Source organism: Myxine glutinosa, chromosome 4, assembly GCF_964187855.1.
Source record: "Myxine glutinosa chromosome 4, kmMyxGlut1.1, whole genome shotgun sequence".
NCBI lineage: Eukaryota > Metazoa > Chordata > Myxini > Myxiniformes > Myxinidae > Myxine > Myxine glutinosa.
The window spans coordinates 210,705,826-210,724,005 of NC_136264.1; the positions used below are offsets into that span (position 1 = coordinate 210,705,826).

General features: G+C 43.1%; 1 protein-coding gene across 10 annotated transcripts in view; it reads left to right on the forward strand.

The window, feature by feature from the left end:
- The window catches only part of LOC137425679 (putative mitochondrial transporter UCP3), a 64,159-nt gene extending 54,839 nt beyond the window's left edge, over nt 1-9,320 (forward strand). For all 10 annotated transcript variants that reach the window (XM_078776992.1, XM_078776986.1, XM_078776991.1 and 7 more), the window contains one exon: nt 8,267-9,320. In XM_078776992.1, the coding sequence (XP_078633118.1) occupies nt 8,267-8,381 (115 nt within the window). In that variant the 3' untranslated portion in view covers nt 8,382-9,320. The remainder of the gene's footprint in view (nt 1-8,266) is intronic.
- The last annotated feature ends 8,860 nt before the right edge of the window (nt 9,321-18,180 follow it).

Below are 18,180 nucleotides of genomic sequence, written 5' to 3' on the forward strand. Positions count from 1 at the left end.
TCTCCACCAATTTATGCCGACATGATGCTCAAGAAATTTCATATTGATCGGATGAAGTTTTGTACTTGTCGAATTATTACGTCATGATGGAGGCACCGATGACATCATCATTAACATATTTTATTCCCCATGGAGAGTTCTTTAAAATGAGCCACGTCTCAATTTTTCTATTCAGCGCTTTCAGATTAAGAGGTGCAAAGCTTTTCGGTTTTGCCAAGATGGCGGCCGAACCACGTGACCTATGACGTCATAATTAACATAAAAATTATATAGGTGGAGTTACACCTATAGTGAAAATTTACTGTCAATCAGACCTACGTTTGCAGAGAAAATCATATTTATTCTGTGCGGACAAACAAACAGACAGACAAACGGACTCAAATGCAATACCCTCTACTCTGGCGAGGGTAATAATACAAACAAAGCCCTTAAAAACAACATTTCAACAACACAATCAAAGACCTTAAAAACAACATCTTAACAAGAAAGAGCAATCAGAGATTGCAAACCCTCGCCAGGATGTATTTTCAGTGGTTTTTAAAGCTTTTGTGTTAAAACAAATATGGCGTCCGAACCACGTGACTGATGACGTCATCATTATTATTTTTTCCAAACTAATTTATTCCTAGATTATGCTCAAGAAATTTCATCTTGATCGGATGAAGTTTTGTACTTGTCGAATTATGACGTCATAATGGAGGCACCTATGACATCATTAATAACATATTTTATTCCACATGGAGAGTTCTTTATAATGAGACATGTCTCAATTTTTTCTATTCAGCGCTTTCGGAGATATAGAGGTGCAAAGCTTTTCGGTTTTTACAAGATTGCGGCCAAACCACGTGATCTATGACGTCATAATTATCATGGAAAAATTCTACAGGTGGAGGTGCACCGATGGTGAAAATTTCCTGTCAATCAGACCAACGGTTGCAGAGAAAATCATATTTATTCTGTGTAGACAAACAAACAAACAGACAAACGGACTCAAATGCAATACCCTCTCCTCTAGCGAAGGGTAATAACACAATCAAAAGCCTTAAAAACAACATCTCAACAACACAATCAAAGACCTTAAAAACAACATCTTAACATAACCAAAGACCTTAAAATCACCAACAACTTAATAACATAATCAAAGACCTTAAAAACAACATCTTAATAACACAATCAAAGACCTTAAAAACACCAACAACTTAATAACACGATCAAAGACCTTAAAAACAACATCTTAACATAACCAAAGACCTTAAAATCACCAACTAGTTAATAACATAATCAAAGACCTTAAAAACAACATCTTAACAACACAATCAAAGACCTTAAAAACAACAACTTAATAATAAAGACCTTAAAAACAACATCTTAATAACACAAAGACCTTTAAAATAACATCTTAATAACATAATCAAAAACCTTAAAAACAACATCTTAGCATAATCAAAGACCTTACAAACAACATCTTAACATAACCAAAGACCTTAAAATCACCAACAACTTAATAACATAATCAAAGACCTTAAAAACAACATCTTAATAACACAATCAAAGACCTTATAAACACCAACAACTTAATAACACGATCAAAGACCTTAAAAACAACATCTTAACATAACCAAAGACCTTAAAATCACCAACTAGTTAATAACATAATCAAAGACCTTAAAAACAACATCTTAACAACACAATCAAAATCGTTAAAAACAACATCTTAACATAATCAAAGACCATAAAAACAAAATCTTCACGCAATCAAAGACCTTGAAAACAACATCTTAATAACAATCAAAGACCTTAAAAACAAATCTCAACAACATAAAGACCTAAAAACACCAACATGTTCATAACACAAAGACCTTAAAAACAACATCTTAACACAATCATCGACCTTAAAAACAACAGCAACAGGCATTTTAAGGCCATTTTACCTGCGAGAGCAGGGGTTAGCCTTGCGGTCCCCATGACAATCTTCTCCATTTTGTCCTATTTTCTGAATCTCCCCTTGTTAACCCCCTTGCCCTCATTTCTTCTTCCACCATCTTTAGCCAAGTCTTTCTCGGTCTTCCCCGTCCTCCACTTCCTTCTACATTCATTTCCATCACTTCTCAACCAGTCAATTTCATCCATCCTCAACACATGACCAAACCATCTCAACCTGTTTCTCTTCACAGCATCCATCACAGGCTCTATTCCCATCATCTTTCACAATTCATCATTTGTCTTACTCTCTCTCAACGATACTCCGCACACCCACCGAACCATTTGCATGTCCACCCTTTCCAGCCTTCGTTGCTGCTCTACGTTCATTAACCTTGTCTCGCTCCCATAAATCATAACACTTCTCATAGATGCAGCATTCACCTTTACCTTCAGCTTCAACGATACTCCCCTCCTCGTCAGCACGCCACTCAGTTCCCGAAACTTCTTCCATGCACATCTCACTCGAGCAACCGTTGCCGAGTCTGATCCACCTTCTCCATTCAGCATGTCTCCTAGGCAGCAAAATGCTTTCACACCTTGCAGCTTCACGCCGTCTCCAAGATCCAACTCAACATTTCCTCAACTGCAGCTCCCTCTGTGCACACCTTACACTTGAATGTAGCTGCCACACTGGTTAATGACCCTCTCAGACCACTACATTTTTGATGAACCCACTCAGCGCACATTGTACATTGAATGGAGTTCACTCCAACACCCTTCCTGCACACAGCACAAGGCCACTTCCCAGTTATTTCCACCTCACAACATGCTTTACCACATGCCATCACCTTCGTTTTCCGATATTCACCTTCAGACCTTTTGTCTCCATGCAGCCCTTCCATTTGTTCATCTTCTCCTTCATTCCATCCATACTTTCTGCAATCAACACCAGATCATCTGCATACAACAACTCCCATGGTAAACCCTCCTTTACATTCCAAACCAGCACCTCCATCACAGCTATAAATAGTAGTGGACTTAGTACCGACCCCTGATGCACTCCCACCTTCACCTCAAACGCACCACTGTTCCCGTACTTCGTCCTTACAGTTGTGCACGCTCTCTTGTACATTGCCATCACTACTCTGATCAACCATTCCTCCACTCCTAACTTCCTCAATGCCCATGTCACTACTTCGCGTGGAACCCCATTGAATGCTTTCTCCAGATCAACAAATCCAAGAAACAACTTCTTCCTCTTCTCCATGTACTTCTCCTGCAACTGCCTTACAATAAAAAGCATGTCTGTCGTTCCTCTTCCTGGCATAAATCGAAACTGCATTTCGTCTATCTTCACTTTCTTCCTTATCCTCCTCTCCAACACCCTTTCCAATAACGTCATTCCATGCTCCAATAACTTTATCGCTCAATACGAGCCAAAGTCCAGAGGGTCACCTTTCCCCTTGTATAGAGGGACGAGGGTACTCAGTTCCCAAACCACTAGAATGCGGCCTTCTTTCACCACCAAATTACAGATCTCTGTCATTCTCTTCACACCCCCAACTTCCTGCTGCCTTCAACATATCTCCCACAACTTCCGTCGGCCCTCCCGCTTTTCTACTCTTCATTGCTTTTATCGCTTCCTCAACTTCCTTCTCAGTTATCTTCTCTGCCGGTCCTAAAACTGGGTTACTCTCTTTGTTGCCATCCCATTCATTCTCTGCATTCAACAGCATGTCCATATATCTCTTCCATCTTCCTTTAATTCCATCTGGGTCCACAACGATATGCCCCACTTCATCCTTCAAGCAACTCACCCCCATCACATCACACCTCTCTTTCGCTGTCTGCTTTGCAATACTGAATACCGCTCTCTGACCCCTCTTCTGAATCCAAGCGTTCTCCGAACATTTTCCTGCATGTCTCCTGCACCTTTGCTACCTCTTTCTTTGTAGCCTTCTTGGCTGCCTTATAACATTCATGCTCTGCCTTTTTTTTTCCCCCGTGCCCTACGCCTTCTGCCACTCCTTGAACTTCTTCCTCTTCTTGTCAATCCTCTTTACAACTTCATCATCCAACCACCATGTCACAGAGTGCCTTGGGGGTCCTTTCGTCCATCCACATACCTCACCAACGACTCCCAACAGACTATCTTTCATTGACTTCCAAGCACTTTCAAGCTCAACCACATCATCCTCTACCATACTCAGCCTCTCTTTTAATGCCTCCCTTACCGTCGCCTCTTTCAACCTACACACCTCCATTATCGGTTGGCACTTCACCCGCTGAGCTCTCCTCGCACCTTTCACCCTCATGTCGCAGACAACCAAGTGGTGCTGTGAAACAGCCTCCTCCCCCGGGATCACCTTTGTGTCCCAGAGGTGCCCCCTATCTCGCCTATGCACCATCTGGTAGTCAACAGTTATCGTAGACCCACCTGACGTGTATGTAACAAGCTTATTGTCCTCTTTCTGGAACTGAGTATTACAAATCAACAAATCAGCTCCATCAGCAAACTCCAAAATCCTTTCACCTTCACCATGCCTCACACCATTTCCGTAACCCCCATGAACTCCCTCAAAATTGTCCATACTCCTTCCCACATATCCATTTAGGTCTCCTGCCACAACAACTTTATCATCTTTCACGTTTTCCATCAGCATCTCCATCGCACACCAGAACTTGTCCCTCTCTTCATCGCTCCGACCGACCTGCGGAGCATATCCCGAGATGACGTTCACCAAGAGCTTTCCAACCATCATTTTCACCATCATCAACCTTTCACTCACTCTAGTCACACTCACCACACTGTCTACAAACTCCTCAGAAAACAGTACACCAACACCATGAGCGCCCTCTGTGCACCCTTGCCACACAAACTTGTATTTCTGTCCCTGCCTTCCCTTCACCATTCTCACACCACTTCCCTTCCATCTCGTCTCCTGCACACAACATATGTCCACTCTTCTTCTGACCAATACTTCCACCACTTCTTCTGATCTCCCTGTCATTGTCCCTCCATTCCATGTCCCAAACCTCAGAAACCAATCACCACGTGGGGCTGCAGACGCTTCGTCGTCATAAATGGAGTGATTTCCACCCTTGCTTCGATCGGGTTCCCCACCTTGAGTTTTGACGAGAGGGAGTGGGGTCCCCCACCGGGTACTTCGGGCTGTACCCTGCCCATACGTAATTGTAATTGTCATGGTTTCCTTTTTGAGGCAATGTTTTATGGCCGGATGCCCTTCCTGACGCCAACCCTTTTAGTCGCCCCTTACAACACGCAGGGATACAGTGTACCTATTCTAAACCGGGGTACACACCGGCAAAAGACCTTAAAAACAACATCTTAATAACACAATCAAAAACCTTAAAAACAACATCTTAACATAATCAAAGACCTTAAAAACAACATCTTAGCATAATCAAAGACCTTAAAAACAACATCGTAACATAACCAAAGACCTTAAAATCACCAACAACTTAATAACATAATCAAAGAACTTAAAAACAACAACTTAATAACAATCAAAGACCTTGAAAACAACATCTTAACATAATCAAAGACCTTAAAAACAACATCGTAACATAACCAAAGACCTTAAAATCACCAACAACTTAATAACATAATCAAAGACCTTAAAAACAACAACTTAATAACAATCAAAGACCTTGAAAACAACATCTTAGCATAATCAAAGACCTTAAAAACAACATCGTAACATAACCAAAGACCTTAAAATCACCAACAACTTAATAACAATCAAAGACCTTGAAAACAACATCTTAACATAATCAAAGACCTTAAAACAACATCTTAGCATAATCAAAGACCTGAAAAACAACATCTTAATAACACAATCAAAAACCTTAAAAGCAACTTCTTAACATAACCAAAGACCTTAAAAACACCAACACCTTAATAACACAATCAAAGACCTTAAAACAACATCTTAATACCACAAAGACCTTAAAAACACCAACACCTTAATAACACAATCAAAAACCTTAAAAACAACATCTTAATAACACAAGACCTTAAAAACAACATCTTAACACAATCAAAGACCTTAAAATCACCAACAACTTAATAACATAATCAAAGACCTTAAAATCACCAACAACTTAATAACATAATCAAAGACCTTAAAAACAACAACTTAATAACAATCAAAGACCTTAAAACAACATCTTAACATAATCAAAGACCTTAAAAACACCAACACCTTAATAACACAATCAAAAACCTTAAAAACAACATCTCAATAACACAATTAAAGACCTTAAAACAACATCTTAGCATAATCAAAGACCTTAAAATCACCAACACCTTAATAACATAATCAAAGACCTTAAAACAACATCTTAATACCACAAAGACCTTAAAAACAACATCTTAGCATAATCAAAGACCTTAAAATCACCAACACCTTAATAACACAATCAAAGACCTTAAAACAACATCTTAATACCACAAAGACCTTAAAAACAACATGTTAGCATAATCAAAGACCTTAAAATCACCAACACCTTAATAACACAATCAAAGACCTTAAAACAACTTCTTAATAACACAAAGACCTTAAAAACACCAACACCTTAATAACACAATCAAAGACCTTAAAACAACATCTTAATACCACAAAGACCTTAAAAACAACATGTTAGCATAATCAAAGACCTTAAAATCACCAACACCTTAATAACACAATCAAAGACCTTAAAACAACTTCTTAATAACACAAAGACCTTAAAAACAACATCTTAACATAACCAAAGACCTTAAAAACACCAACACCTTAATAACACAATCAAAGACCTTAAAACAACATCTTAATACCACAAAGACCTTAAAAACACCAACACCTTAATAACACAATCAAAGACCTTAAAACAACATCTCAATAACACAATTAAAGACCTTAAAACAACATCTTAACATAATCAAAGGCCTTAAAAACACCAACACCTTAATAACACAATCAAAGACCTTAAAACAACATCTTAGCATAATCAAAGACCTTAAAATCACCAACACCTTAATAACACAATCAAAGACCTTAAAACAACATCTTAATAACACAAAGACCTTAAAAACAACATCTTAACATAACCAAAGACCTTAAAAACACCAACACCTTAATAACACAATCAAAGACCTTAAAACAACTTCTTAATAACACAAGACCTTAAAAACAACATCTTAACACAATCAAAAACCTTAAAATCACCAACACCTTAATAACACAATCAAAGACCTTAAAACAACATCTTAATACCACAATTAAAGACCTTAAAACACTAGCATTTTAATAACACAATCAATAAACCTTTAAAAGCAACATCTTAAAAACAATTGAAGAACTTAAAAACACCAACATCATAATACACAATCAGGGATCTTAAGAACAACATAATTTGAAGAACGAACTCGTCACAAAAAGCCATTTCCTTCATTTTCATGTTTTCTAATTTGATGTTGAGCAAACGCTCAAATGACACCTCCGTATTTATTGTATTTCCTCACAAAGTTCATCAATCTATTTTGTCGTGGGCCAGGAAATAGCTGAGGCACTCTTGTTCAGTTGATTTGTGGAACTTTACCGGTCATTGCAGGGCCCACAATATTGATAACAGTAATATCTGATATCACAATAAAAACAACTTGCTGGCGTTTGCGAATCACAAGTACAGGCCGTTTCGATGTTCTTTAGCAGTTTTGGGGGATTGCTAGCAAAACAATGATAGATGCTGGATGAGCAGGAGGACACGATGGCACTCGTGATAAATAAAGGCCGAAATTGCAGTGTGTTTGCTCAATCAGCGTCCTTGGAATTTGGATGAGCAATCACCACCTGCCCTCCCCCCACGTCATGGCACTTCCTCAATGATAACTCCAGACAATAACAGAGACTGTCATCCAAGATGTCCAAAAGATTGGTGATCATACGACCAGCACAGAGTTAGCTCTTTAAAACCACCTGGCGTAGTTACCCCTTCCTGCACGGTGGTTCTATGAAGAGGTTTCCTTGCTTCAGGACTCGGTGAAGCTTTTACCAGTTTTCCTCTTCATCTTTGTCATTGATGCTCTTTACAAATTAGTGGCTCTGAGCCTTGTTTAGGTTAAATTACAATTTTAAAAACACTGAAATAAATCAACAAAATCATGCTGTTCAAAAAAATATTTGGAAAACTTTTTTGACGCTTTACATGAACAAAACAGCAACTTGTTGCCTTTCATTGTTGACGTTTTTCACATTTCCAGTATCAGCACATGTTTACAGAAACGATCCAACCTTGTTTTGTGTGGCCCGTTCCCCCTCTACCCTGCACTCCCTCACAGGTTCACGCCGTCTTTCCTGCGTCTTGGATCCTGGAGCATTGTCATGTTTGTTAGCTTTGAACAATGCAAAAGAGCCTTGATCCTGGCAAAAAATACACTAGTGGACTTTCATTAGAGTACATGGAGTACCAGGCAGTTAACCATATCATGATATACCATATATATCACTGTTACAAAGAAAGAAAATGGCTCTACGCATTATCGCTATTACGACACATTCATGATCGCACTTTCACACAAAGAGATCTGGCCTCTTCCTTTCAATTCGTGTTCTTTACTAAGGTTGCTTTAAAGTACTTAATAAAGTTGTGAGCCAATTCCATATAATTCTCAATTCAAAGAACAAGTACATAGTTTACACATTCATTTGGCCTTTTCGACGTTCCCATCTGAGCTCATTAGGCCAGGATCCTCGATTGACATGTATATGTACAGTGGCCTGAAAAAGTATTCACCCCCTCCAAAGTTTCACATTTTGATGCCACCTGTGCTTATTTAATGATGTTTTCAATTCAAACTTAATATATCGAGTCTTCACAAACTGCTCCAAAGTGATAAAGCTAAAACTACAACGCCACTCAGTAGAGCGCATACTCCCGCCGTGGGTGGCCGCTGCTGAGCCCCATCTTCCGATGGTAAAAAAATTCTTTAAAAATTCCTGGATCCGGAATAATATCCTGAGCTTCACCAAAAACTAATCAATTCTTCCTTATCCCAAGGGCAATCATCCCACCAACTTTCATCCAAATCCGTTCAGAACTTTTCCAGATATCTTGTTCACAAACACACGAACACACACACGGACGGACACGATCGAATGCATTACTCCCTGGCGGGAGTAAAAAGGAGATAAAATGTGAATAAGTTAGATAAACAGAGAAAAAAATCAAATGATTCTCATTTGCATAAGTATTCAACCCCTTGGCCTAATTATGCTAACTAAAAAAGTGTAATAGGAATGTCTTCACAGCTGTGGAGGAACTTTGGGAAGGGTTTGAAACAGCAAAACAATAAAAAGACCTTGTGTCTCCTTCTAGATTCTAGAATGATCATTTCCAATGTCTATGGTTTTTCATGCGTAAAATTGACATATTATGCCATTATAACTTGTAATTGCCACTACCATCAGGAATAGCGAGCGCTACACGATACACTCACGTTTCAACCTTGAGAACTCATACATTAAAAAAAAACCTTCCTTTATTATGCAATCACTCATCCCGTTATGTTATTTGGGCAGTGTATTGGTGGGACACTGCCTCGATCACTCCCGAAAAAAAAATAACCGAGCTTACATACATCAAGCAAAAGCATGCCGACTGCTTGTTCGTATACTCGAATAATAATACATCATGGTTATACAGGTCGGATAATTCAAATTGTGAATATGAGACTTTCGAAGACGTATTCGACTTACCAGAAAACCAACATGGCAAATGCATTTTCCTGACAATTCTGGGTGGAGTCAAGCCAGCTCTCCAGCCAATGGGTTGGAAGGCTTCATACACATGCAGCTTCATTATGTTTTTAATGTATATTAATATGTGTATACTGTATATAACCCATATACAGGACTCTGTCCATAGTCAAATGATATCCCTTTAATTCATGTGAAATGTCTCCTAATGTCCTTGTCCTACAAGTGAATTATGTACAAGTTCCCACATGAACCATATATTACTGTAAGAATACATACAATTATATATATATAAAATAAGCTGTTGCTTCAGTTTAAATTACTAGTGCACCCGCACACTACGGGACTGGCAGGAAGGGCCATTCCTCTTTGGGGTATAGATTACAGTCGATCTATGGCCGGTCTCAAGAACATTGGGTGTGTGTTCATTTACCAAGTTGTTGTGGAGAGATCGCCAAGTAGTTTAAGCATTCGAGCAAGCACTCCATTCAAAACCGTTAAGGAACGGCTGGCTTGGCAAGAGTAGCTAGCTGCTTGGTAAATGGGCATACCCCAGGATTCCTCCCTTTCAGTTTCATGTTAAACAGCAGGAGCGAGTTTCAAAGGTTCACTCCGAAAAACGCCATAGTAGCGGCAGGAAGGGTCATGTTATTAACCCAACCCTTGTGCAGTATATAGAGTACAGTAGATCTTCGCTCAGTTCTGTAAGTAACACTTAACCTCAAGGATGTCGGGATTCCTCCAAATTTCTTTATTTAGTGTTATATTAGTGTTATAAACAGCATTAGCGACTGTTTAAAAAGCTAATCATACGTGTCTGTAGTTTATAATATTTTTACCGCTGGTCGAGGCCGTTGGGCCGTTACTCCCACGAAAACACAATGATAAGCTATTTATAAACGTTGACTCGACGTATGTTCAAGGAGGAAAAACAGCTTGGGGAGGTGGGATATTAATGGTATTAATATTGTTTTGTAATAACATTAATTTTATTATATTATTTATCATTAGTTTTGTTATTATAAGCGGCCTTGGAAAAACGCCACGATAAAGCTAACAAAACATGGATATACACCTCAACATGCAACCCCATTGACGGCAATGGCAGGGAAAACCTGCTCAGGGGAGAAAACCTCCCTGGGGAGGGGGGCAAATGAATGCGCTACAACCTTCATTGTTTAACCCTTAGTCATCCTGTCAAGTTTGGTTGAGATTGGATAAGTAACGGCGGAATGTATCGGCGTCAAAAATTCACCAGACAGACAGACAGACAGACAGACACGAAATGGTGTATTTTAGTATGATGATTAAGACAACATCGATGTATGTCTGAATTGATAAACTACTGTCAGGGCTGGATGTTGCAGTTATAGTTATAACAAGCGTTACGCCTAGTCCCCCGTCGTTGAAGTGATGCGGGTTGACAAAGTGGAAGACGCAAGGCGGCCATCTTGGATTTTGACGTGGCGACCCAATTTTCAACAGCGTTCTTCCCTATGCCTAGATACACCCACACACCAGATTAGAAGTTGGTACTTCGCTTATTTTTCAAGATATTCCACTCACAAGGTTCAGACATACATGGCGGCGGCCATTATGGATTTTGACGTGGCGACCCAATTTTCAATAGCCTTCTTCCTTATGCGTAGATACACCCACACACCAGATTAGAAGTTAGTAGTTCGTTTATTTTTCAAGATATTTCGCTCACAAGGTTCAGACATATATATGGTGGCAGACATCTTGGATTTTGACGTGGTGACACAATTTTCAATAGCGTTCTTCCTTATGAGTAGATAAACCAGATTAGAAGTTGGTACTTCGCTTATTTTTCAAGATATTCAGCTCACAAGGTTCAGACATACACGGCGTCAGACATACATGGCGGCGGCCATCTTGGATTTTGACGTGGCGACCTAATTTTCAATAGGGTTCTTCCATATGCCTAGTTGCACCCACACACCAAATTAGAATTCGGTCCTTCACTTACGCAGGCACGCACGTCCGCACGCACTTCCGCACGGACGCACGCACGCACGTCCGCACGCACGTCCGCACGCACGGACGCACGCATGGACGGACGCACACACGGACGGAGGGGAAAACCATAGTCCCCCTTTCGCTCCACGGTGCGACGGGGTACAACTACAATATCACAAAGTCCCACTATAGAGAAAACTAGAATGAGTGAAGCTCTTTGGAGGAGTAACAACCTACCTGAGGTTCAGATTACAAATCAGATGGATTTGCACGATGCAAAACTTACATTGTGAAAAGTAATACAATCAGAAACTTTATGTTTAACTGTGCACAATATATTTTTTAATGTATTTTTAGATTATTTTTTCTACAATAGCAAGGCTCAATTGACAGTGGGGTAGCGGGACAACAATTGGGCACACCCGGCAAAGGGACACACGAACAGGAAAGCGATAGAGAGATAGGTAAAGGTAGGAGATACTGAAGTCAACAAAGAAGAATGTTTAACCAGGAGGGGGTTAATGGAAGTTTAACCAGGTGGGGGGTTACTGGAAGTTTAACCAGGAAGGGTTTACTGGAAGTTTAACCAGGAGGGGGTTAATGGAAGTTTAACCAGGAAGGGGTTACTGGAAGTTTAACCAGGAGGGGGTTAATGGAAGTTTAACCAGGAAGGGGTTACTGGAAGTTTATCCAGGAGGAGGTTACTGGAAGTTTAACTAGGAGGAGGTTACTGGAAGTTTAACCAGGTGAGGGTTACTGGAAGAACATGTGCTCGTGGAATTGTTGGGGAAGGTCAGAGGACTGAGAGAGCAGAAGGAGCAATGTTGGAGAGTAGACGGTAAAAAACTGAGACCACCAACCTGCCTGTTTTACGATGAATAGTAGTTGAGTTATTGAAGACATCCCAGTGAAATCTCAAATTCCTGTCCTAAACAGCCACGGCTCACTTCCGGGTCTACTCACCCCCGTGAAACGTCAACATGGCGCCTCCACAATCTTCCAGGTCGTGAGATAGATCAGATGTTTAACTGTTCATGTTACGTTATCTGTGTGTGTATAAACTTCACTTGTAAAATGAATGCAAAGAATTTTTTATTTTCTCAACCAATTTCATCATCTTTCCAACGACCTGCCTAGGCCTAGATGAGGTGATATTCAGAAAATCTCAAATGTTGTGACTTTTTAAAATTCAAACACATTCAACGAAATAATTTATTCTGGATATATATATATATATATATATATATATATATATATATATATATTGTTACTGATCGCGGTTTAGATGTTACTTTGCCGAGCGAAGGCTCCGCGACCGAACAGTTATTCCCCGATTAGAACCCGATTCCACCCAAACGTTGGCCGGATCGCACCGCGGCGGCTCAATGAGGGAAAAGACTAAAACGACGAATGCAAAGAGGAAGACGAAGGCAAAGAAAGGTTTGGAAATACTACTGAATTTATTTACTATTTACACACATAAGCAAAAAGCAAGCAGTCACGTTTATTTACAACACATAAGACGCAGGTGACACAGTGCAAATACTAGCTTATCCAGACTTAATTAAATACCCAGGGACAAGACACACTGAACAAACTCACGTACACAAGAAGGGTGGAGGAAAGGAATGAATGCTGGAAGGAGGAATGGGAAGGTTCAGCTGGGGCAGATGGTTCGGGCTTGATCCCGCACGGGACGTCGGCTGGACCTCGACGGCCACCGATGCCACCGCTATCTGGTCCCCGCGGGGTAACGGGTTGAAGCTGCCTGGTGGAGTCAACGCTGCTTGTGGAGCCAAAGCTGCTTCTCTGGCTCACCTCAGGGCGCGTCTGCCGTCTCTGGCACAACTGCTGGTAATTGACCTTGAACCTTCTCTCTCTTGGCCCTGGTGTCTCCTCACCACCGACAACTCAACGCAACCAACGCAACCACTGACCACTCGACGCCACCACTTCTCACCACCGACTTCTTACCGCAACCAACGCAACCACTGACCCTCCACTGACGACCAACTCTCTTGCTTCTTGCGTGCGCGCCTTTTATAGCGCCTCCAGCGATCAAGCCACCGGCCTTCAGGACACGCCCATCGGTGTGCTCACCTCGGCCCTGGTTGGTCATGCGACCCTCTGGCTCCGCCCTTGATGACGACGGGTGGGCACGCCCCTCTTCCCCGACCCGAGCACTTGTTCAATGGTGGTTTTGGAGGGGAGGTAATTGGCAATTGAGGCTCGGCAATGACGAAAGGGGATGTAAAAGGAAATGGAGATTTTGGGGATGGGAATGGAAGGGGATCTATTCTCTTTCACTGGTGCAATGGAGTACTTCAATTAATGGGAGACACAGCCTTACTCTAAAACACAGAATAAGAGATAACTATCAAACAGGGGTATTCTATTATTTGGCTGACGTGTATGCTTGTGGACTAATTATGGGATGCCCTTTCACCTTTACACAGCTCCGGAGGCAGGGGGGCGCAGAATAAACACTAATAACAATTCACACAATCAAAAAAATATACAGTTCTCATATCCGCAACACTGCACCCTCCTCCTCTTAGGCACGTCCCGGGCCTACAACTTTTATTTAGTGTGACACGTAGGTGTAGTTCCCTCTACTTTTAACCTGACCCTGAGTGTGACAGTTTTAAAACATAAATAAATGTGTCCCGCTGCTCCATTGCACCCTGCCTAACAGACTTACGCCCACAGTTAACCGAATTGCGGAATGGTCTTCAAACTATACACTGACGGTGGGGAGCATTATTTACAATGATGCTATTTTTATTTACAAAACTAACCCAGGACCTGTGATTGTTCTTTCTGGGGGGGAGACAGTCTGCTCTGCATCAATGCACCATTAAAGCACCTAAAAACGCACCAATACACACCATCAAGCACCAATCGGTGCAGTCACCATAGTTCATCAGTGTTCAATGCATGTTCAATAAAAATAAAATCAACAACCCCTAACCCTGCAGGTGATCTCTTGCTCTTCGGCTCCCTCTGCTGGTTATTATTATTTGTTCTTCCAGATGTTGTCATTCTTTCATTTTCTTACTGGCGGCCTATTTGCAATAAAGTGTGCCCAATGTGTCCTTTTTATTTTCTTTTATTTATGGCCCACAGGGCCGACTACGTGTGCTTCACCTGTGTGGCATCGGTGCCCTGTGGCCAAGGTCCGCCAGCAAGATTTCGGGCCCTCATGGCCGGTTCCAGCAGAGGGGCCATGCCCCAACCCATGGGGTCCATCAGTGGTGCTCGGCCACAGGCATGTGGTCCATAATGTGGTGCATCGATGCAGACAGCTGGTTCTGAGAGTTCCGGACGCACAATGGCCGACTCACGCACGCTCCCCTCGGCGCCCCATGGCGCACAGGTCATGTGGGAGACAAAAGGGGGACAAGAGAAATGAGCGAGGGGTAAGGTCACAAGGGTACACGTCAATAAGGCAATGCAAGGCGAAATGCGCACGGAGAGCGAAATGAGAAAGCTCGTCCCTACCGTACGTCACCCCCCTGTCACCTACACTACCCTTGCCCTTATCCCATATGTACAAAAATCTACACATTACCAATCCGTCGCTACCGTCACGTCTTCCCCTTATTTCCCTTATACCAAATTCGTCTCCACAATCCCTCTACTTCAAAATTTGCCATCACCAAATTCATCATCAATCCTCATAAGGAGGAAGAGATGGAACATCAAAGCACAATGTCACACCCACGTCATGATGCGTCTCACAATCCAAACATTTGCATCATAAAAAATAATCAAAACATGGCATGGTGTGGAGTACCTGTCACCTCAGGTGAGTGGATGCAGATGGTGCGAGGAGACTCCAATCCTAACTATCCTCTAAATGACCTTAACACACTTTACACTACCCGGGGTCTCTCCCTGCCAATCCATTGGCCAACTTACACTATGGGTTCTAAAAACCAATTCCCATTGACCAAACTGTGGTGCTTCTCAATTTGGGGTCTCACTCCCCCGATTCATCTCCCGGTGCCCTCGCACAATTTCTGGGCTGCGACGTGTAGCTCTCCCAGCAGGTCTACCCACCTGCACACCTCCACCACTGCAGTTGCCACCCAAGCTTACCTAGCTCCTTACCTAACCTATCTAATTTGGGAAGGCCCCTCCTGGCTCTGTCACCCCTTGGTGCCCTCTGGCACTGGGCTACCCGGGTCCGTCCTCCGGATCCTCGGGCCCCATCCACAACTACTGGCTCCCAGAGCCCACCTGCGGCCTCACCTGGCCGACATCCTCACAGTGGTGGAGTGCCCAACCAACTACACACACTAACAGGCTACACGCCCAGCCATTTCCACAACACTAATGCACCCATCCAAAGACCATTCTTTCACCCACACCACAGATGCCAATATCCAACCACAATTTACCTATACCCTCTACCTAACACTTACAATACCCGCCCCGGGTATCCGTGATGGGGGTCCACTCTTCCCCCATTCCCACCTTCGCACCATCCACTCCACTCCACAATTTCCACCATACTCACTCCACGACCATCCATTCCAATACTCCATTTATTCCACACTACCATTTATTCCACACAGCCACATACACCTGTTGTTGCACACCTGTGCCCTCACACCTGGTGCCACCTGCACCCTCCTTTCTTCCTGGACCATTTGGTCAGCACAACACGCAATCACCACTACTCCCTCATACACTGCTCCATTCACCTGTTCAGTTGCACACCTGTGCAATCACACCTGTTCAATCCTCACACACACGGCATCATCTCATCTAACTACTCCCCTCTGAAACTTGCGCTTCCCAGTCGTCCCTTTAAACTATTGCGCTCCCACGTCATTATCATCCACACTAAACTACCTGCGTCCCCACTACAGGTATCAGTCACTAACTACTCTTAACGTTACCTAATGTCATCTTCGCTAGATCCCTACACACAATATCCTAACCCACCCGGGCTAGTTTTCACTGCCATCAACCCCATAAACTATAACGCATTTGCCCCACCGTCTGTGAGGGATGGTGGATTTGCCATCCCACCACATCGGGGAGGTCCTACTATCAATTTCGCTCGTCCAAATCCAACAAATCAAAAATTTGTCATTTACTGCTAATTCTACCCACTATTATAAATTTCGTATCAAATCACGATCACTATCACTATCACCATCATCACAGTCCACTATATCCTAGCCTCGGTGCGTCATGACATCATTAAACTCGGTTCGTAAAGCCGAGCAATGAATTCGGGTGGTTTGGTCGCCTGCAGGTTGAATCCGTCCGGCTTTCGGTTCAAGGGAGGTGGTTTGGTTGGACCGAGGTTCCACGCACCATCTCGGCGCGGCACCTTGCGGTCCCGGGCCCGATGGCTCAATCTCCCCTGGTCGGAACCCCGTCCCCACGAGGGGGCACCGTACCGCTTCCCCCCACTCGCCCTTGAACCGGACCGGTCGCCTCGCCCGCCAAGGCCCGGACTCGACCGTGCGGGGCGGGGCCAAGCCCGAATCGGCAACGACGCTTCGAAGAGAAGCGACGCAGCATCGATCCGCGCCGGGCCTCGCACCCAACAAAGCACACCGCGCCCTGAGTGCTCGCATCGGCTATCCGTCGCCCTAACCACTAACCTGGTTACCGTCGATGCTTCACTTGCATGCTCACACGCATACGCTACCCCTTTCACCCTCACACAACCCGGCGTTCCAACGCCGTCCGTACATTCCACCAACGCTCTCCCTGTTACACACCACACCTCTCGCGCACACTCTTGCGCACACTTTGGTCCACACCTCTCCTCCGTTACGTCCTCCATAACACTCACCATGGGTGTGCACTCTTGCATCCACCCACTAACGCGCTCACATGGGCTCTCCCACACCCGCGCTACCACCAACTCAGGTGTGCTTCCTCGCACACGTTCCACCACCACCTTACTCTCCGTGTCACACTTCGTACACCCCGACGTGCATTCTCGCTCGCACTCGGTTTCACACATCGCTCCGATGTGCCCTCTCGCACCTGCGCCATCACCAACTCACTATTCGTGTCACACTCCGTACACCCCGACGTGCATTCTCGCTCGCACTCGGTATCACACTCGCGCTTCGTAACACGCTCACCCCTTGACGCACACTTTTTTTCCACACGCGTGCCATTTCCACTCACACGGGACCCTTCACCAACGCCCGGATGCTTCCTCGATCCCAAGCGCGCGACAATTCTTTTGTCGCGAAACATACTCTTACAAAATCTCCCAGCACAATACACAACAGCACGTCTCACCTTCGGGGTTCTTCTTCCTCCCTGCACCAAAACCTGCAAACTTCCATTTGGATTAGCGAGTACAGCATCAGGATGTGCATTTAGACTTTGAGCAATTTCCATTCCTTCCTCCGATTGTTGCTCTTTTAACTTTAAGTCCCCGGTCTCTCCAATTTCAACTATACCCATAATTTCTTTGTTCACCTCGACGACCGTTGGCTTTAATAAAATTCCCTCTACCTCGTCGGTCGCCGGCTTT